Source organism: Triticum aestivum, chromosome 2D, assembly GCF_018294505.1.
Source record: "Triticum aestivum cultivar Chinese Spring chromosome 2D, IWGSC CS RefSeq v2.1, whole genome shotgun sequence".
NCBI classification, from domain to species: Eukaryota; Viridiplantae; Streptophyta; class Magnoliopsida; order Poales; family Poaceae; genus Triticum; species Triticum aestivum.
Genome location: NC_057799.1, coordinates 168,523,907 through 168,545,833, shown reverse-complemented (window position 1 = coordinate 168,545,833; position 21,927 = coordinate 168,523,907). Strand labels below are relative to the sequence as shown.

The window sequence follows — 21,927 nt, the reverse complement described above, 5'->3', positions numbered from 1 at the left end:
GGTGGGCTGGCAGCTGCATGGGAACGGCGGCGGAGTCTTGGCAGATGTGGGCCTGGCTACGGCCCCGCGGATGTCTTTGGTAAGGGTCCTGCCGGGGCCCCGGCAAGGGTCTTGCCGCGGCGTCGTGGGCGTCCCCGGCAAGGATCTTGCCGGGGGTCTCGTGAGTATCCTCGGCAAGGATCTTGCCGAGGATCGTCGTCTTCTGGTCATCATCTAGTCTTGTATGTTCTTGGTCTTCACAAAGATCTGCATGCCACCACGGAGGCGCCTCCTGAGCTTGGGTTCCAATGTGGTTGAGGGTGTTGGAACTCTCGGGCTCAAGGGTGGCAGCCCTGTTGGCACTGGGCAAGTTGCCCCGTCAAGGCTCTTGCCGGGGCTGTGGAGGCCACCCCGGCAAGGGCCTTGCCAGGGGAGTCCACCTCGCCCTCCTGCTCTTTGTGTCTCCGCCTTGGCCTTGGTCTAGTCTTCTTGTGCCTTTGCTTCCCTGACCCGCCAAGCGTGGCCAGGGGCGTGGGGCTGCGACTGTTCGCGCACAAGTAAAGGGGTGCAAAAAGGGAGCCCTACTTTTGTACACCAACAAAAATTTGCTACTGTCCTACAAACCTCTGCACTTGGGGGCCCAACAACGTCTACAAGAAGAAGGTTGTGTAGTAGACATCAATCTTAATGAAAGTTATTATATCCTTCTTGGATATCTATCACTTTGGAACTAATTTGCATGTGTTGCTTTTGATAAGCTCATACAAATATAAGTGGAGATCATGAGCATAATATTTCTTTCTCTCAAATTAATTTAAGTGAAGCAAGAGAGAATTTCTTGAAAATTTTACCAACTCTCAAATAAATATAAGTGGAGCAAGAGAGCATTTCTCAAAAATACTAAAGCACACCGTGCTCAAAAAGATATAAGTGAAGCACTAGAGCAAGTCCATAGCTGATAATTTTTTTAGTGAAGCATAGAGAGCAATTCTAACAAGTCATGACATAATTTTGGCTCTCTCAAATAGGTGTGTCCATCAAGGAATCAAGACCTAAAACACAAAATAAAACAAGCAAAGACTCATATGATACCAGACGCTCCAAGCAAAACACATAGTATGTGACGAATAAAAATATAGTTTCGAGTAAAATACCGATGGTCGTTAGAAGAAAGAGGGGATGCCACTCGGGGCATCCCCAAGCTTAGTTGCTTGCTCTCTTTTGGATAATAGCTTGGGATGCCGGGGTATCCCCAAGCTTAGGCTCTTCTTACTCCTTATTCCTTCATCCATCGTAAGATAACCCAAAACTTGAAAACTTCAATCACACAAAACTCAACAAAACCTTCGTGAGATCCGTTAGTATAAGAAAGCAAATCACTACTATAAGTACTGTATCAAACCAACTCATATTTTATTCTTGCATTATATCTACTGTATTCCAACTTTTCTATGGCAAAAACTCATCAAAGAAAACCATAGAGCCATCAAAACAAGCACACAACGCAAAGAAAACAGAATCTGTCAAAAACAAAACAGTCTGTAGCAATCTGACTATTTCGAATACTTCTGTAACTCCAAAAATTCTGAAAAATTAGGACGACCTGAGCAATTTGTATAGTAATCTTATGCAAAAAGAATTGGCATTTTATCACGCTCTAGTAAAAAATAAGAATTGTTTTCGTGAGCGCAAAAATTTATGTTTTTCAGCAAGATCAAACAACTATCATCCAAGAAGATCCTAAAGGCTTTACTTGGCACAAACACTAATCAAAACACAAAAAAACACAATTATAACAGTAGCATAATTGTGCAAACACTCAAGAACAGAAAGCAAAAGGCAAAAATAAATTTTATTCATTGGGTTGCCTCCCAACAAGCGCTATAGTTTTACGCCCTTAGCTAGGTATAAAGCAAGGATCTAAGTTTTGTCATCTTTGTCCTTTTGAAAGCAAATAGAAAATTTCCTATCAATGGCATTTAACTTTCTATTTTATGAAAGCACATGGCCATTGATAGCAGAAGAAAGATTAAGCACGTTGCGAAAATTCGTATCTAAACTAGCCTTCATCTCTTTGATTATTTCATTTTGATAAAAGCATAGAAGGGTAGTTGATTCAACATTTTCTCCCTTGGGGTGCCCAAATATGGTTTTCATCTTTTCATAAGTATCAACGGCATCCCCATCAAGAAAAACGTTTTCAAATATAGAATCCAAAACTTGCTTAAAGGAAGAAGGTAAACCAGCATAGAAACTTTTTAGGTATATCTCTATCTAGGGGCTCGGATTCAAACCATGCCCATACCTCCCATAGTACTCTTATAAAAGTCCCCGGCTACTTGTTCGTGGATATTGCTTTATATGCATTGGTTTCGAATTGTGATTTTAGTCAATAGCTGAGTTCCCCGGCTCTTGTGCTTACCCTTACATTCTCGAGTGTTCAGCTAAGGGTAAAGGGAGAACCATTGCGATTGTACTACCAGTTCAACTGGTTAAGTGCCTCAGTGGAGAAAGCCGAAACCTGACTGTCACAATAAGCGTAAACTGCTGCCAATTCACAGGAAAGCAATCAAGGCTCTTGCAATGCTTGCCCTTTGGGAGATCTGGCAGGAGAGAAATCACTGCATCTTTAGGGCAAAAGAGGCCAAGGTGGAAGACATGCTCCTCGCGATCAGGAGAGGACTAAACCTCTGGCAACAAGCCGGCATCAAGTCCATTCAGAGCCCCTTCGGGGACCCGCCGGGAGAGTAGGCTAGTTGCTTGTGCCTTGGGCACTTTGTTTTCTCTGGTCTTCTTCTTCCTTATATCCTTGATCTCCGGATCCCCACCTTATCACTTTGTCATCTGCTCCCTGCTTATTATCAATGAAACACCAGCCTAGGCTAGTCCTTCAAAAAAAATAAGCGTAAACTAGTCGGTGATCCAATGACTGTATCAAACAATAAATATATAGAGGTTTCCCCTGTTAGACCATTGGCCTTTCGTAACACTAGCCGAACAGTTGATGGTTTAACCTCGGCTTATGCCGAACACTCACCGGGGGCTCGTAACTTGTCCCCCAACTTAAAATTCCCATGACTAAGTGAAAGTTATAAAGCCTCATAATCTGATTGCCTCCTTTCCATCGACACAACTGCCTTCGGGCACCGAGACGTCGGCTCAGGGTTAGTGTGTTAATACAGAAACACCCTTCGTAGCATCTACAAAGGGGCGGAAGCCGGCGATTGGGCACTTTCAAAGCTATAAACAACCGCAAAGGAGTCAAAATGATGCATTAAGCTTAAGTGATTCATTCACACCGAAATGATAAATTGCCTTTAAACATAATACATCCCGACATACCGAGGGGGTCTACTCTAAAATAGTTTCCTTACGACACTTGGCCTTGGATATCCGGGTACCCGACATCACATCTTCAAAGTAGTCTTCGGGTACCCGGTTCTTGCTAGATGGGCCTACTTTCGCCATCACCTCCGGCTTGACCCTAGGGTAGTGTGTCTTCACAGATGCATATGCCTGTCGTGCTCCCTCCAGGTAAGCCAAACGCTTCCAAAGCTGGAAGCCGGGCCTGGCGCTTTGCAGCCTCTGGATTAAACCAAAGTAGCTGCTCGGCGGTGGCTCCACGAGCCACATGGCGACGCAGAGGTCTTCCATGCGTGGCCTGGCGATGTGGTACAGCTCCATCAGCTACTTCATCTAGTTTCCGAGGAGTGGTGGATGCGATGGCACTTGAAACTGTGCCCAAAACGCTTTCTGCTCGACCGCATCTTCGCGCTTGCTGAAGTATCGCACGCGTCTGCAGCACTCCTCGGCAGGTCCGCAAAGGCACCTGATATACACCAGATTTGCGTCAACTCTGAGAAGCGGCCACCACCGAAGATGCACTACATTAAGAATGGCTTACCAACTACTATTTGTGGGATTTGTCAGAGTTCTTCTCAGTCTGCCGTCACTTCAACCTGGGCCTCCTTTCCGCCGTGTCCTTCTCCTTGTCGGAATGAAGGATGTCGTGCTTCGCGTACAGCCCTTGAGGTCCTTCTCCACCTCGAGAATTAACCCGGGTCGATGTATTGGCTATAAATAACATGGCAACATGTTATAGCCATCAATCGGCTGTATTATTAACCATGCTCTAAACCCGAAAGGAGGGAATAGTTGTCCTTTTAAGCTGTGTGTATTGCTGGTTTAGTCATTTATTTCATAAAAAAGTCATTAACTGTAATCGATTAAAATGAGTTAAGAGATTATAACTGAAACCTCAAGCTCTGCGGAATTCCCTTTTTTTTGCGGGTGCGGAATTCCCAGTTGATGGAGTCGCAACCGGCACACGGTACATGCCAGGTACACCGACTGAGGCGACCGCTGATCTGGTAGAACGTCGCATGCGCCGTCAGGTGCACGGCCGCACTCCCCACCGGCACCGCGAGCGAAAGGCTGATCCCAGATCTCGGGAGGCGACGTACAGGTAGAGGGTTCCGTCCATGGGGCAAAAGCCAAGCGTTCTTCTGCGATGTCAAACGCCGGCGCACAGGAACTACAGAGACTGTGGATCAGTCTCCACTGTGACACACCAACCATTTCGAAAGGAAAAAAAAAACTGTGACACGCCATGGACAGCAAACAGCTAGGTCGGCGTGTTCCGACGCTCGTTTGCCTTAAACAAATTATACCCCGGCCAGCCGCTGCGCGGGTACGCGGGCCCAACCACTCGCCGATGGACCGACACCGTTCTTACTTCTCGGCGAAGCAGAAGCTCATCAGTCTCCACTTGGCTGCGGCAAAACACACCGAACGAAGCAAAGGATCCGCAGCTTAGAACAGGGGAGCATATGCAGGTTCGGTCATCTTTTCGCATCGCAAAGGAAGATAGATGCATGTGGAGCAAAGTAGCGCACAAAAAGAAGATGCATGTGGAGCAAAGTGGTGCTACCGTGTCACCCATAAGAAATTTAGAAAAGGAAAGGGTTTTTATATATAAATAACAGTTTTGCTAAAACTTATCTAGATGAGATATAGTTGGGTCTCATTCACCTTTTATAGTCATTGGATGTGATGCTATAAGATGCGTGTGTGCTGACGTGGATTATACCTGTTTTTATTTTCAAGATGAATGAGATCAAATTATATATCATCTAAATGAGTTCTAGGCACTCCCTATAAATAATGGAGAGGCTGTGGGCAATCAGGCGCACCGCACACATGGGCGGAGGCCGACAGATCGCAACGTAGCGCCGGGAAGGGGAGCTGCGTGCTGTCCCAGGCTGGTATCCCGTCGCCACCGCCACGTTCCCTCGCTTTCACCCACCTAAGTGCCCAGCCACCACTCTACTTACCTCGCCCGGCGCACGCAAACGCGCGCCTCGATCGGCCTGGCACTGGCAGTCGCTTCCCTTTCCCACCACGTTGACATCTCTTCCGCTCCGGGAAGGAGGCAGGCACGTAGACGTAGCGATGGCGCCGCGTTTCCTGGCGTGCTTCGGCAGGGGCGGCGCGACGGCCTCGGCGCCGGAGCCTGTGGAGGACCTGGCCCCGGGCCCGGTGCTGGTGGAGCTCTTCTCCTCGCAGGGGTGCGCGGCGTCGCCTGAGGCGGACGCCCTTGTGGCGCGGCTGGCGCAGGAGTCCTCCGAGGCCGGCGGCGGCGAGCGAGCGATGGTGGTGCTGGGGTTCCACGTCGACTACTGGGACTACCGCGGGTGGAAGGACCCCTTCGCGTCCAGCGCCTGGACCGTGCGGCAGAAGGCGTACGTGGAGGCGCTCCGGCTGGACACGCTCTTCACGCCGCAGGTCGTCGTGCAGGGCCGCGCGGACTGCGTCGGCACCGAGCAGGACAAGCTCGCCCAGGCCGTCCGCGACGCGCCCCGCTACCCCTCGCCCGCCATGAAGGTACGCACGCATGCTGCATGCACCCACCACCTTAGTTCTTGACGCTGCTCTGAACCGTGTGCGTGCTCTGCAGGTGAAGTTCCAGCGGCCGAACCCGAGCACGCTGCAGGCGTCCTTCACGGGCGCGCTCCACTCCCGCGTGGACGGCGGCGGGAGCGTGCTGGTGGCACTGTACGAGAGCGGCGTGATCACCGACTGCGGCCGCGGCGAGAACAAGGGCAAGTCGTTGCTCAACGACCACGTGGTGCGCCGGCTGGAGAAGGTGGCCGCCGTGCGCGACGGCGCGTCCGCCAGGAAGGCCGTGTCCGGGTCCGTCCAGTTCCCGCTGTGGGACGACTTCCGCGCCACCAAGTGCGGCCTCGTCCTCTTCGTGCAGAACTCGGCGCTGCAGGTGCTCGGCGTCCAGCACTTCGACCTGCCCGACAACGTCTGACCCAGTGGCGGGCACCAACTTGCGGAGAGCGCAGGGGGCAGACGGCCAGGGGGGCGTAGCACAACTATTCTTTGTAGAGTTTGAATGATTGGCGTGTTGCGTTGTTGTAATAGCACTTTGTACGAGCACTCGTGTGATCGATTACTGGAACAATGGTTGTATCTTCTTGAATAAGCTATAAGATGGTACAATAGTCTAAGAAACATGCACAAATTCGAATAACCTGAAATCGAAGTTACACTAAGGTGACTAACATGAACCTTTGCCCTCTTTGCAAGCAGGTTCAAGAGACGGCGGCCCACCTCCTCTTCCAATGCCGGTTCAAAGTGAGAGTGTGGACGGAGATTAAGAGTTCGCTTGGTTTTCACGACATCGACCCGACAGATTGGACACTTGTGCCCTCGGTGAGAGTTTGGTGGGACGAGGTTTGTCACAAGAGGGGTGCCTCGCGCAAGGCTCGTAACACCTTGATGATGCTTGTTGCGTGGGAAATCTGGAACGAGCGCAACGTGAGGATCTTCCGCAACACCGCCGCCCCTGCTACCGTCGTCATCGCCAAAATTAAGGATGAAGCCTCACTTTGGGCTCGTGCGGGTGCGAAGTATTTGAGTAATATTATGCCACGAGAGTAATTTGTAATCGCCCGCTTGGCGGAACCATGTCTACTCCTCTTCTTAATTAATGAAAATGACAAATCTTTTGCCTTGTTTCAAAAAAAAAGTTGAGCCATCCATGCAAGCGGTGAGAACCTAAAATCATTAAATGTACATGGTTCGGGGATACATGCCTCACAACTCATGTTGTTGAACAGATGCTTTGTCGTCGGACAACTTTCGGGAGAAAGAATAATAACAACACAAAAGGAAGAGTAGAAAGACCCACAAACAAAAACACCACCACCTTCTATGATGTAAGACGTGATAACCATGACAGAACGGTACACGACCAAGCAATTTTGGGGTATAATTATTCCCAATCTTCACTAAGTCCACAAGTCCTAAGTGGCATCTATATGGCAAAATCTAGTTGCTACAAGTTTATTAGGTTCAACATACCAATAAGTCAAAGAGAGATGCAAAAACTTAAGACAAAGTCCAAAGCCAAAGGAAAAACGCCCAAGAGGAAGAAGGTTGAGCAGGGTACTAAATCACGTATAATGCTTTACTCCCCCATCCCTAGTCTATTATGGACCAATAACCAAAATTTACTTTAAAAAAAAGCTACCACAACCAACAACACTCTTTATCATTTGTCAACGGGGCTCTTGCCTTTGTGAATTGGCTGTCATACAAAACCATACTAAGCGATCCATTAACATTATGTCACAAACATTAATCAAAGATACCCACTCACCTTATCTCTAGTTTTGTAGGTGTTTTCCGCGGCTGACTATAAAATAAACATTGGGCAGCATAGTTCAACAATCTCATGCTGAGCCTAGAATAACAATGAAAGTTTTACTATGCTTCTCACCGGATTGTCCTAGCAACACACACACACACAATTTCCTTAGTCAGTACTCGGTAGTAAAAATGTACTTTTTTAGAAAAGGAGGATGACCCCGGGCCTCTGCATCTAGGCGATGCATACGGTCATTTTATTAATTATTCTCACAAGACCTTACAAAATCAAACAACAGCAAAACTAAAGTCACCGTCTAAGCAACAACTGCTGCTACACCTATCCAATTGATGAAGGGGCGCAGATAGTCTGGGCCTAATACTAAACAGACATCGCAGCCAAACCTAAACATCTAAGACCTGAGATCCCAACCAGGACGCCTGCCGGGTATGGGGCATCAACCAGTCCGGCGCACTCCTCAACCAGGACGTCTGCCGGGTATGAGGCCGCCGCAACCACCTGCCACCAATCCATCTTCAGAGTTGTACTGTTGCATGTACCGTGACAGGCCTCTCTGCCACCGACGCCACCACGACTCCCGACAGCGTCGTCCTCCTGCGCGAGTCCATCCTCCCACAGCGAACTCCGAATCTGCACTACACCATGCCGTCAAGATCCGTCGCCATCAGTGTGTAGGATGAATCACCGCTCTACCAAAGAATCCGTCCTCTGGTCCCTCGATCACGTGTGTACCTCCAAGAATGACACCCCCAAAGAAGGAACGACACCAGAGCGCCGCCGTCATCCGATCATCCAATCTAGGGTTTTCCCCGGAGGTAGCAGAGAGTGGCCTTGGACTTCTCCACGGCGATGCCTTCAAGAAGGGAACGACGCAGATAGCGCCGCCACCGCCGGCCTTAGCAGACGCCGAAGGCAACTTTTCACCCAGATCAGTTCAAAGGGATCCAACTCTCGTGCACGGGCCACCGTCATTACCAGCATCACCAGGCAGAACCCTGGAGCACCGGCAGATCAGCGAGCCGCCGGCACCACCGCATCCAGATCGCCGGCCACGCCGGGCCGCTGCCATCCCCCGCGTCGTCCGGGTCAGAGACGGAGCCGCCGACCGCGCACAGGGACCACCGCCGCTGCACACGCCGGAGCGCCGCCGAGAGCCCAGCGCCCGCCACCGCTTGCCGAGGGCCGCCGCCGCGCTCCCCGAGCGGACTCCCACGCACACCAGGGGAAACCGCGAGCGTGAGCCCTACTGTCGCCCCAAGCTCGCGCCGGCGCGCCCCGCCTCCAGCGCGCCGCCAACAACCGCCGCGATCCGCTCGCGCCAGATCCAGTGAGTCGTGGGAGAAGAGATCCCGCCGCCGCCGACGCCGACCAGGCTTTGCCCGGCGGCGGCGAGGAGGAGAGGTCGGGGGAGGGATGAGGACGCGGCGGCGCTAGGGTTTCCCCCGGTCGCCGCACAGGGGCGACACGGTAGTAAAAATGTACTAGTAATGTGATTTGGTTCATGGGCTGTTTTCAGAGTGGATGATGTGCGCGTCTCTCGATGGCTAGTGAACTTATCGCTCTACGTCGTATGTGAACCTGGCAGCAGCTTTGGGGCGTTGTTTGCCTAACATTGTCATGGGTTTTGTAGCTTGCTAGGCTAGAAATAGAGCCGTGAGAGGCCACTTTCTCAATGTTCTTCATCGAACACGGAAGCACGCTCATCACCACCAGGACCGTCCAAGTCTCACTTATGGGTGTGCCTATTTAACGCTTGAGGCGACAAAGTGCCCCTAAAACGCGTACTATGCCCACTCTCAAAGCTTCCTTGCTCACTACTCCCTCCATTCCAAAATACTAGATCGGAAACGCGCCAAGCCGCGTGGTGCCTGGCTGAGCATGTTGCCCCAGCATTTAAACAAAGCACGGTACTGTTGCTAGTTGGTATGGGATTATTTGTCAAAGTCATGGCATAAGGCAAGGCAATCACATTTTCCAAATGCAAAGAAAACACGAGGAATTTTGTCAGTGGAACAATTCATCTGGAAGTTCATAGGAAATGGAAATATATACTTGTGCCAAAAGCGAGCAAGGTCGATCAATCCACATCAAGTTTGATATAGATAGTGTACTTTTCATACAGGAAAAGAAAGTCACAACAGCAGTGTGAGACAAAGAACCTATATAGTTCCACAAAAGCATATTTTTGGATACATACACCTGATCGTCTTGACGTTCGACCTTTTATACGCCACATCACATGAACCTGCTATGAGTAGTTTGTTTTGTCACTTGAAACAGATAACATTTTCCCCATTGACAACAGAGTTATGAACCTTGAAACAAACTTTTCAAAGTTTGTATTATCAATGATGGCTACCTACACGTGGTGTCGAGACCGAAGACACATAAGAGATTTCTTTCAACCTTTGACCAACCCCATAGTTATTGTCGCTCTTCCGTCCACACCATTCATCAGACGGACTTGCCCCATGGCACATCCATCACCCTCCCAACACGACACAATCCAGGTGACTTGCCCCATGGCGCATCCATCACCCTCCTTTCATCAAACCATGTTCTGTTAAAAGGATAAATTGGTTAGCAGTTCATACAGTCCTATAACCCATCATATAATTTACCTAAATAGTGATACCTTTGTGCTCAATGAAAAATGCAGAAGACATGAACAATACATGTGTTGGTTAATAACTAAGGGTGTGCTACCAACACACTTGAAAGGCAGAAGACGTGAACAATACATAACAGGCCTTGAAATAAATCCATTTAAGAAAAGTATGACTACAATTCAATGGACAGATTTAATCTGCTCCCACATGTATGTAACAGTAACATGTAGCTTGTATGGAGAAGAAAAGAAAGCAGGCCACATGATCTGAAGCAAATGAACTGAAGAAAGCAGGTCACATGATCATATTCAGAGCACAAATTAAAAGAAAAGTAGGGAAGTTAGCAGGACAGATGTTAGGATGCTACAGATCTGTGGCCTCAAAACAACCCATAAGATGGTACTAAACATGTTACGACCCTCTTTTCCTTTTCTAATTTTATCCTTCCCCAACCATGGCTTGAGGATACCATGGTTTTACATGTACTTGAGGATGCCTGTCATTATCTAAACTGATTATGTTTAAAGTCCCTATCTGATTTAGACTAAGCAGGAGAACATGGTATGAACTTTACTACTGATGATAAGGTATCTTGTACGAACTTTAATGTTCTAAAGCCGAGAATATAACGTATCATGTATGAACTTTAATACTGATGATATATAGAGAAAACGAACATGTGCGAGATTACTGAATAACCTGTCAAGAATTGATATTTGCACAGAAAAATGGATTGAGAAATCTGAAACCTGAGCAAGAATGGTTTAACTACAAATATATTCAATCCTTATTTGAATTTATGGCAAGTCAAGAATCTATTATGGCAAATCTTAGCACCGTATCCTTTTCTGTGAGCACTCATTAATTAGAATAATGAAAAGGAGGTGCACTTAATCCAAATCCCCATGAATGTTTGCCTTTGTATGATGGTAGAGCCTTAAATTCGCAAACTTAAAATACGAGAGGATGAAACAATTAGCACCAAGAATTGGTCAGGTTGTACAATGACATTTTTCGAAACCAAATGCTAACACAAAGTCAGTTAGTGCATAAAAGAGAGATAGCTTCTAGAAATCATACACGCTAATTTCACGGTTCAGTAGAAAAGAAACACTACAAAGTAAAAAAAGCAAGGAGCAAGCAATCAGTGCAGAAAAAAGACAATAAAAATTAGTGCAAGAAGCAAAGCAACTGGTGCAGAAAAGTAACACTACAAACTAAACACCAAATAGCAAGCAATATGTAGTTGAAAGAAGTTCAAAACAAACACATTATTTGCATCATTCTCCAAAAAGGCGAAGAAATGGAACTTTTGGACACAGTGAACTATAACTGTCGGCTCAGTCAACCACATCTCAAACTCTAGGGCTACATATGGTACTGCTTCAGGAACCCATCTCATACTACAATGATATTTTTAAAGATGATATTATTTCCTGACCACATTGGCAATAAGGAGTCCACATATACAATAGAATGGATCACCCTCCGACTATGTGTCACGGTGCAGGAGCAATATTATTTAATAAGAAAAAAAATACAAAATCCAATCATGTTAATAGAGCACCAACAGAATCTCCTATATCATTTGGAGACTAAAAGTAATAAGAATAAAGGACATATGAAACCAGTGGTTTAACTCTACATGTTAGATAAAGAAAATGGTAGAGTGGGCATATATAACATCCGCCGCCTTACCTCCTAACGGGAAGCAGACGCACTCGCGTCGTGGCTCTGGCATCTTACGTTTTGAGCTACAGCAGAACAAAGGTACTCTTGAGTGAACCGAGAGAGCCGGCCTCCACACCTTGTAATCCTGTCATTTAATATTTTTTTCAGATTAGGTACAATATGAGCCCACACATACAAAAAATGGATTACTCTCTATTATTTGACGTTGTGTAGAATTAGAAGTGCATAAACATTATTGTCATTATAGAAGGGAATCCAGGTACATGCATTAAGCATACAGTGACATATTTCTTGGAAGTGGCACTACTCCCACTTGAGAAATAGGAGCATACAGAGCTGAGCTACAATGAAAAAAAACAAAAGACTATTCGGTTGCGGTCAAGAGGACCGGGGAACTAACAAATGGACGAAGTGAACATATTTAGCCGAACTTCACAATAGACAGCTAGTTACCTCTTTATCGACAATGACCATAATGTGTACTGAACACACATTGTCTAGTGTGGTAAAACTATAGGGGAATTAATTAGCACATACCACCATAAGCTCATGCAATCCAAGAGGAGTGACAATGTAAGCCACATTAGAGTGATCTTTAGAGGCTTCTGCTGCTAAAGGGATATCCTGACGAAAACAGAGAAATATTGTGTTACTATTAACTATTTAAGCATTAAGATGTAAACCTATTTCTGCATTAAACATTTTTAAATTGAAACATCCTTAAAATCTTTAGCCTTGTCCATTACCAATATCAAACTAAGAAAATTTACTCATTTCTAGTATTGTCCACCAGGACAACCTACAGGGCCTTGCATGTGCTCAACACAAATGTTCACTCTGTGTCATCTTGTATATCAACATACAACAAAGGGCTCCTGCTAGTATCATGCGACCTCTACAACTGAGGAATTTTAGAATAGTTGGTTCAGACCTCCAAATCAGAAGAGGGATTCAGTATGATACTTGAATTTAAGTTTGACGTATGGATCTTCCTGTGACTCTACCATGTCCTATTATCCGAGATAGTTCTTGTTCCCTAAACTGCAGGGTAGGAGGCTCACCTTGTTGTTGTAGGTTGACTTTGCTTGGGGAGGTAGTAGCTGCAGGATCGTAGGAGGAGGCTGAAGCGAGCTCGAGTCGGTCGGTGGCAGCCGGCCACAATATTTTATCGTTTTCATGCCTGGAACACTACAACATCATGTGAATGTAAATGAAAAGTAACATTTGTGACGGTGGCGACCTGCAAGCCACGATGATGAGAGGAGAAGCAGTCCAGGCAACGACCTCTCCCTACTTGTGTCGCTGCTCCAATCCAAAACATAAACAAACCTGGCAAGAGATCCAAAACATGAAATGAGCTCTCCGTCGAATCATGAAACAAGAGAAGCAGCCCCAGTAGGTCTACAGGTGCAGCGGCAAGAAGATTTTATGCATATGCAGACACACCAGATATCCCTGCATTATGACAAAATAGTGGTTAATGGATGGACATATTACCAGCCTACCAGACAACATATATCTTTTTTCAGTTTGACATAGAAGTACATTTCCAGAGAACAGAGATGTTCTATATACTACCTCTAGAGCTCACCAAGTATAGCAATGATAGTCTGGGTCCGGGACGACCGTTTCTCTGGTGGTCTTCTCTGTTGTATCTCTCCCAAACTGTGAAGAAGGGAAGGACAAAATAGGTTACAAGTACAAGATTGAAAGTAGAGTATACTACGGAGGTAGTACTTCACAAAGATGTTTGTGAGCTAACGAGAGATACTATTGGTGTAGTTCGCTGGTGCTTCCGGCCATGTCTCCTCGTACCAGCAAAACAAGAAAAGCCTAAATGTCCCTTCCTTGGAACCTAGCTAGACTAAAAGCAACAAAACACAAATACTCCACCAGGGAAGAAGCACCAATTGCAGGCACTACCAGACCAGACAAAGAGGAAAAGACCTTTGGCCTTTACCAGATGCAGGACAAACAACAAATGGCCCATGCTGGCCAAACACACAACACTTGGCCATGCCGCCGTATACCTAGCACTCTAACACGAGAGGACAAAAGGAGGAGAAGAAGAGGGGTTAACCTCAGATCCATGAACGAAGACGCAACCGGGTCAGATCAAAGGAGGCACCGGCAACACCCGACGAATCTGCGAGGAAAACAAGGGGAAATCAGAGGTGAGGAGAAGCTAGCAGCCAACAAGAGCACATACATACACATATACCTGCAAATCGATGACCACAACAGCAGATTGACAGAGACCTGCACGCAAACAAGATCACAGATCAACTAAGAACAACGTGGAAAACTAACACGCGAAGAGGAAAGGCAGCTCACCTCGACCGGCCCCACCTTGCTCCGCCGCTCCCTCCTGCGCGCGTCCTACCTCACTCGCGAGGGTCGGCGCCGAGCCGCGCTTTTCCTGATGAGCACCAAGGCGGCGTGGAGGAGGAAACGGCCCGACGGCGCGAGGACGAGCAGAGGTGGAGGCGTCGGCGCGAGGGCGAGCAGAGGCGGAGGCGGAGGCGTGAGGGCGAGCAGAAGCAGAGGCGGTGGCGGCGGCGCGAGGGCGAGCAGAGGCAGAGGCGGTGGCGGCAGCACGAGGGCCAGCAGAGGCGGTGGCGGCGGCACGAGGGCCAGCAGAGGCGGAGGCGGCGGCGCGAGGATGAGCAGAGGCGGAGGCGAGAGGGCGAGCGTGCGAGCGCGGGGTTAGGGTTCACAGAGGAGATCGAGAGAGGGCGAGGAGGAGGTGGGACGTGCGAGCGCGGGCGGGACGGGCGAGACGGCAGGGCGGGACGGCAGGGCCGCGGTCATCGGCCACGGCCACGGCGAGCGGGACAGGCGGGGCGGGGCGGGGCGAGCGGCTAGGGTTCTACGGGGAGGTGATGAGATTTTATACCCTATAGTGAAATGACTAAAATGCCCTCGACGTGGCACGAGAATTACACGCGGTGGCACGAGATCTTTTACAGCGGGAGGTAACTATTCATTGTAGCAGTGTTACCGGATCGATCCAACGGCCGAGGTCCTCCAGTGGTCTGATCTGACGGCTGAAAACGCATCAAACAAGAGATCCGACGGCCAGAAATCGCTGAGCTATGAGGAGGCCCGTGTTCTCCCTACATACTTATATCAGGGTATGACCCAACTTTGTACTAACTTTGTACTTGTAAGTGCATCTAGTGCCTCTTAGTGATTTTGGTGTATTGAAGACTTATAGGTTAAGGGACTAATGTGTTTATGAGTGTACACAGGTCTATAAGTCTATGAGGAGTTTGATATTTACAGAGAAAGTCGACCCCTAAAAATAAAGTTCTTCGACTGAAGACTTTGGTATTTCTGAAGACTTTCTGAAGACTTTGAAAGTGAAGAAATTGGTGTGACCTTGAAGACTTGGTATTCATTTGAGGAACATGAAGCGTGAAGACTTTTGTTTTCGTAGTTTCATTTTCTCTTTCTTGAGTCATAGGAAACACCGTACTGTTAAAGGAGGTCGAGGAAATACTAAGAAAAAAATTTCCATGTGATGCTCAACTCAAAATCCTACACCTACCAATCCCTTCGAGTGAAGCCATTGGAAATCTCACACAGTTCAGTCATATTTTTCAGTGACAGAGACGAAGTTCTTCTGGTCTCTAAGGAATTTGTTCTGACTGAGGAGTTAGGAATTCGCCAGTACGGATTGCCTACACAGTGAGGAACATGATAGCCCTGAGGAATTTGATACTCAAATTTCCGACCGTTGCTGTGCTATGCGCCAGCTGTCCCAAAATATCTACCCACCTAACGGTCATATCATTGAAGGGCATTTATGTCTTATCATGTCGGGTTGCTCCCTAAGCTATAAATAGCCGCCCCCTACAACCACTAGCTGGTTGGCTGCTCCGAGAGAAACTGACACTTGTCAATTGCGAGCATCCCATCCTCCGAGGAATTTGAGTGAAAATCATCAAGTGAGGAAATACCCCAAACCCAAACACCTACAAACCCAAAGTGATTGAGCATCACTGAAGAGATTGATCCTGCGTGGATCCGACGCTTGTTACCTTTGAAGACTGTGCTTCTTCCAGACGGTTAGGCGTCATGGTCTAGAGCATCCAAGAGGAAATTGTGGATCGCCGAGTGACCGAGTTTGTGAAGGTTTGGAAGTCACCTGAAGACTTATCACGAGTGATTGGACGAGATCTGTGTGACCTTAGTTCAAGGAGAATACGGTGAGGACTGTGTGTCCGGGACTGGGTGTCCTCAGGTTTAAATACCTAGCCGCTCCAACCAGACGTACAACTGAGACAGCAGTTGGAACTGGTCTACCAAATCATTGTCTTCACCAAGCCAACTGGTTCTATTTCCTCAACTCTTTCATTTCCTCATACTGTGTTGTGCTTGTTCATATCTGTGTTTGAAGACTTTGACTGAAGACTTTCTCAATTTCCTCAGTTCAATTTCTTCAGTCTGTTTGTCTTCATCCTGTGTTATCCTGTGTTTACGCTTTCTGTACTCTGTGCTTGTTTTCATTTCATCATGATGACTATGCTTGTGTTCTGCTATGCATACTTTTGAGTACTTATTCCGCTGCAAGTAGTTCTTCGCTAAGGAATTTCCTCACCCACAAATTCCTCAGTGAAGAATTTCTAAAAATCGCCTATTCACCCCCCCTCTAGTCGATATAACGCACTTTCAATTGGTATCAGAGCAAGGTACTCCCTTGTTCTGTGTGATTTTGGTTTAACCACCTGGAGTTTTAGTTATGTCGACCGCAGGTATGATCAAGGTCTCTGCTGGGTGTCCTACCTTCGATGGGACGGACTACCCCTACTGGAAGAATAAGATGCGAATGCATCTTGAGGCAATTGATAACGATCTCTGGTATGTTGTGGAAAAAGGTGTTCCCTCTGTCTCACCCTCACTGAACGCTGCCGATGTGAAGAGATTCAAGCAACTCGATTCTCAAGCGAAGAATATCATATGTGGCCATCTGAGCAAAGGACAGTATGGAAGAGTGAGTGCTTTGGAAACTGCTAAGCTTATCTGGGATAGGCTGTCCAAAGTAAATGAAGGAGTCTCAACACAACGTGACTCTCGAGTTGATGTTCTTCGCAATCTCTTCAACCGCTTCAAAAGACTCGACAATGAAAATGTTCAACAAACCTTCGATCGCCTCACTGACATCTCAAATGAGCTTCAAGCACTTGGTGCCAATGACATCACCGACCACGAGGTGGTGAAGAAACTGTTGAGATCGCTTGACTCCTCATTTGATACTCTGGCATTGATGATACAAGAGCGTGCTGATTACAAGTCACTTGATCCCGCTGATATCCTCGAAAGGCTAAACACTCATGAGTTCCAGCTTGCTGAAAAGAGAGATCTCTATGGTTCGAGCTATGGCAGATCACGTGCACTGAAGGCCAAGGCAGTTTCTGAGTCTGAAGATGAAGACTCTGACGGCAGCCTTGGTGATCCTGAAGAACTGAGCCAATGATCTAGCACTGCTCGTGAAGAAATTCCAGAAGTTCTCAAGACGTGGTCGCTTTGGAAGACCCTCAAGGAGCAATGATTCCTCATCCAGTGACTACAAGAAGAGGCTTTGTCACAAATGCAAGAAACCAGGACACTACATTCAAGATTGTCCTCAGTGGGAAAAGGAATCAAAGAAGAAGAAATACAAGGATTACAGTTCTGATGATGCGAAGAAAAAGAAGAAATCCTCAAAATCTTCATCATCAAAATCCTCAAAGTCTTCATCTCACAAGAAGAGCAGCTCCAAGAAGGCTCGGGCATTCATTGGCAAGGAAATGGACTCTGAAGCTGAATCTGAAGAAAATGAGGAAGAGGAGGCATCTGAGGATTCCGAATCCGGTGTGGCGAGCCTAGCCCTCGCTACTGCATTCGTCAGCAAGTCTATCTTCAACACTGAAGAAAATGACCTCACCAACAAGGCTGATGAAGGCAATGATGACTACGCTCCCACCTACTGCTTCATGGCAAAGGGTGCCAAGGTACTCAAATATTCCTCATCTGAATCAAGTGAAAATGAATCTGATGAAAACCTTAAGCCCAGCTATTCTAAACTTGCTAAGATTGCTGTGAAACAACAAAGGGCTCTTGAAAAGGTTCAAAACATGCTAGACAAAAGTGATGATATGTTGGGTGAAGAAATGGATCGCACTAAAACCTTGACTGAAAATCTTCAGAGACTTCAGACTAGGTTTGACAACCTTCAAGGTCATCATAACACTCTCTTGTCTGATCATGAGAAGCTTTCTTATGAATTTCTTCAAAGAAAGCAAGATCTTGAGAAGCTAAGAGTGAGTTATGAAGATCTTCAGAAGGAGCGCGATTCATTACTTGCTCAACAAATCAGCGCTGCTCAGGAAGAATTTGTTCCTCCATGTTTGAAATGCATTGAACGTGAATCTGCTAATTCTTCACCTGAATGTTCAAATGCTTCTAATGCTACAAATTCCTCAACTGTCTCTGCTATCATTAATTCCTCATCTGAGGACATTGCTAGTATCACTGACGATGCAGGGCTGAAGGAATTGTACATGACAGGCATGTACAAAAGCCTCAAAGGGCATCAGACTCTTTGTGATGTGCTTAAAAAGCAGATCCTCAACAGGAACCCTAGGAAAGAGGGTATTGCCTTTGAGAGGAAACTCAATGCTGATGGTACATATTGGAAGCCTGAGCAGTACCCCAAAACCTCATGGGTTGCTGCAAAGGGACCTCCAGTTGATCCATCTAACTTATCTGGCTTTACATGTGAATCTCCTCATTCTTCTGATGAGTCATTTGACTCCAACTATAAACTGTTCAAAAATCAGAATGCTGAAGTATTTGCAAGATATGTTGGCACTAACTGCATGAACGGTTCTCCTATGAAGAAAATCTGGGTTCCCAAAAGGTGTCTTGAAAGTCTTCAGGTGAATGTCCTCATGACACCACCTGTGAAGAATAGGAACCCCAGATCAAATTCTTCGTATGGACCAAATTCTTCATATGGATCCAAGTCCTCATACGGACCAAATTCCTCACATGGATCAAATTCCTCAAAAGGATCAAAGTCCTCATATGAACATCATCGTGCTAACAACTCTGTTTCGCAGGGAAGAGCCAAGGGCTATGAATATGAGCATTATTCTTCTAATCATTATGTTCATAAGTCCTCGAAGAATTTCTCTGCTTATTCATATGCTTACCCTAACTGCTCTTATGTGAAACGAAATGGATTGGCTGCTATGCCACCTTTCTCATATGGAGCTCGCAGTGTGATGAACTCTTTGCCACCCCTTCAGATGTGGGTGGTGAAGAAAAAGAACTAATCTCTTCTGCAGGGTCAGGTCTCCAGACATACTTGAACGTCTGAAGAATTTGCTGGAGACCTGAAGTGTGCCTGAAAGGACGCAGGCTAATCATGAAGAAATGAACTTTCATTTCTCACGTCCTCATACTGCTTTATCTGTTCTATTGCTTGATGAAATTGATCTGATGAATTGATGTCATATTCTTCACTGATGAAGTATATGAAGTTCGTAAGCTGCACTAATTCATCTGCAGGATGATCAACCCAAAGCCACTGAATGGGTCCTTGATAGTGGATGTACAAATCACATGACTGGTGACAAGAATCTATTGGTTGATGCTCTCTTATCACCATCGCATCTGAAGCATATCATCTTCGCTGACAAAGGCAAAAGTCAGGTATTGGGTCTAGGTAAGGTTGCGATCACAAAAGATCGACACATGGACAAAGTCATGCTTGTCGAGTCCTTAGGATACAATCTTATGTCTGTCTCAATGCTTTGTGATCTTGATATGGTAGTTGTCTTTGGCAAGTATCGTTGTGTTGTGGTTTTGGAAGCTGACAATTCCAAAGTCTTCGAAGGCTTTAGGAGAGGAGACTTGTATATTGTTGATTTCTCTACAGGACCACAACCAGCCGTGTGCCTACTTGCAAAAGCTTCAGAAGGATGGCTATGGCATCGACGACTTGGTAATGCAGGCATGAGGAATTTGCACACGCTTGCGAAGAAGAAGCATGTCATTGGCATTGAGAATGTCAAATTCCTCAAGGATCACTTGTGTGGAGCTTGTGAAACTGAAAAAATGACCAAGGCTAAGCATCCAGCGAAGACTATCATGACCACTACTCGACCATTCGAAATGCTTCACATGGACCTCTTTGGTCCTAACCATTACTCAGCTGTCACAAATGACGCATCTCTCTATGGTTTGTTATTGTTGATGATTACTCTCGTTACACATGGGTACACATTGTTACTTACAAACATGAAGTGCAGGAAGTCTTCAAACGATTTTCCTCGAGGGCTTCAACCAACTTTGGTGTGAAGATCAAGCACATCAGAAGTGAAAATGGAACTGAGTTCAAGAATTCTGGTCTTGATGACTATCTTGATGAACTTGGTATTACTCATGAGTTATCTGCTCCTTACACTCCTCAGCAGAATGGCGTCGTGGAGCGCAAGAACAGAACTCTTGTTGAGATGGCTTGCACTATGCTTGATGAGTACAAGACGCCTCGTCACTTCTGGATTGAGGCAATTTATACTGCGTGCCACATCATCAACAGGGTATATCTTCACAAATTCTTCAAGAAGACTGCCTATGAACTCCTCACTGACAAGAAACCCAATGTGAGTTATTTCAAAGTCTTCGGTGCAAAATATTGGATTAGAGATCCTCATCACAATGCTAAATTTGCACCGAAAGCACATGAAGGTTTTATGCTTGGTTATGGAAAGGACTCACACACCTACAGAGTCTTCAACACCGTTCTTCACAAGGTTGTTGAAACTGTAGATGTGCGGTTCGATGAAACTAATGGCTCGCAAAGAGAGCACCTACCCTCTGTGATAGATGAACCAGCACCTGAGGAAACTATCAAGTTCAAGGCAACTGAGGATGTCATTCCTACTGAAGAATCTGCTGAAGAATTCATTCCAGAACGTGAAGAACGTCGAGCTAATGCAACTGAAGAAATTGCTGAAGAAAATGCTGATCAAATTCCTCGACGACAACCAACTCATCCTCGCGTTGCAAAAGAAGTGCAAGTTGAGAAGATCATCGATGACATTGAAGCACCAGGTCCTCTCACACGCTCAAAAGCTTCACATTTATCTAACTTTTGTGGGCACTATGCTTTTGTCTCTATCTCAGAGCCCACTAAGGTAGATGAAGCATTTCTGGAGCCTGAGTGGATTCAGGCCATGTAAGAAGAATTACATCAGTTCGAGCTCAACAACGTTTGGGAACTGGTCAATCGTCCAGATCCTCGCAAACACAATATCATTGGCACAAAGTGGATCTACCGCAACAAGCAAGATGAAAATGGCCTTGTGGTAAGGAATAAGGCACGGCTAGTAGCTCAAGGCTACACACAGGTTGAAGGAATTGATTTCAATGAAACTTTTGCACCTGTTGCTAGACTTGAAGCTATTCGCATATTACTTGCTTATGCTAACCATCATGATATCACTTTATATCAAATGGATGTGAAAATTGCATTCCTCAATGGTAAGCTTGAGGAAGAAGTATATGTTGCTCAACCCCCAGGTTTTGAAGATCCTAAGCATCCTGACAAAGTCTTCAGACTAAATAAGGCCCTCTATGGCCTCGAGTAGGCCCCTCGGGCGTGGTATGATACTTTGAAGGAATTCCTCATGAAGAAAGGCTTCAAACCCGGTTCACTCGACCCTACTCTTTTCACTAAATCATATGATGATGAATTGTTTGTATGCCAAATATATGTTGATGATATCATCTTTGGCTGTACTTGAAGGAAATATGCCCTAGAGGCAATAATAAAGTTATTATTTATTTCCTTATATCATGATAAATGTTTATTATTCATGCTAGAATTGTATTAACCGGAAACATAATACATGTGTGAATACATAGACAAACAGAGTGTCACTAGTATGCCTCTACTTGACTAGCTCGTTAATCAAA

At 46.3% G+C, this 21,927-nt stretch overlaps 2 protein-coding genes across 8 annotated transcripts; one reads left to right on the top strand and one right to left on the bottom strand.

Annotated features, from left to right (window-relative positions):
• The first annotated feature begins 5,177 nt into the window (after positions 1-5,177).
• Positions 5,178-6,498, top strand: LOC123049117 (uncharacterized). Its single transcript, XM_044472108.1, has 2 exons — positions 5,178-5,862; positions 5,936-6,498. Exons 1-2 carry the CDS (start codon positions 5,431-5,433, stop codon positions 6,293-6,295), a joined length of 792 nt encoding a protein of 263 aa, XP_044328043.1. The 5' UTR covers positions 5,178-5,430; the 3' UTR covers positions 6,296-6,498.
• A 3,232-nt stretch (positions 6,499-9,730) lies between these two features.
• Positions 9,731-14,833, bottom strand: LOC123052392 (uncharacterized). Of its 7 annotated transcripts, XM_044475538.1 has the most exons (10): positions 14,293-14,832; positions 14,180-14,217; positions 14,039-14,104; positions 13,550-13,623; positions 13,405-13,413; positions 13,243-13,287; positions 13,020-13,138; positions 12,496-12,582; positions 11,965-12,082; positions 9,731-10,217 (listed from the first exon to the last, which is right to left on the bottom strand). In XM_044475538.1, the coding sequence occupies exons 3-10, from the start codon at positions 14,047-14,049 to the stop codon at positions 10,192-10,194; spliced, it is 489 nt and encodes a 162-aa protein (XP_044331473.1). In that variant the 5' UTR covers positions 14,050-14,104; positions 14,180-14,217; positions 14,293-14,832; the 3' UTR covers positions 9,731-10,191. The 7 variants fall into 7 exon arrangements, 3 of the variants coding, with proteins under 3 accessions (XP_044331473.1, XP_044331475.1, XP_044331474.1); XM_044475540.1 differs by lacking the exon at positions 13,405-13,413; XM_044475539.1 differs by lacking the exons at positions 14,180-14,217; positions 14,293-14,832 and having other exon boundaries at positions 14,039-14,111.
• Between the last annotated feature and the right edge of the window lie 7,094 nt (positions 14,834-21,927).

What these genes read in the sequence shown, in the direction of transcription:
- LOC123049117 (XM_044472108.1), top strand. Translation starts at nt 5,431, where the DNA reads ATGGCGCCGCGTTTCCTGGCGTGCTTCGGCAGGGGCGGCGCGACGGCC. An exon ending in ACCCCTCGCCCGCCATGAAG is followed by an intron (nt 5,863 to 5,935) that starts GTACGCACGCAT and finishes CGTGCTCTGCAG; the next exon opens with GTGAAGTTCCAGCGGCCGAA.
- LOC123052392 (XM_044475538.1), bottom strand. An exon ending in AGTCAACCTACAACAACAAG is followed by an intron (nt 12,583 to 13,019) that starts GTGAGCCTCCTA and finishes TGTTTTCGTCAG; the next exon opens with GATATCCCTTTAGCAGCAGA. An exon ending in CGTCTGCTTCCCGTTAGGAG is followed by an intron (nt 10,218 to 11,964) that starts GTAAGGCGGCGG and finishes TCCTTTTAACAG; the next exon opens with AACATGGTTTGATGAAAGGA.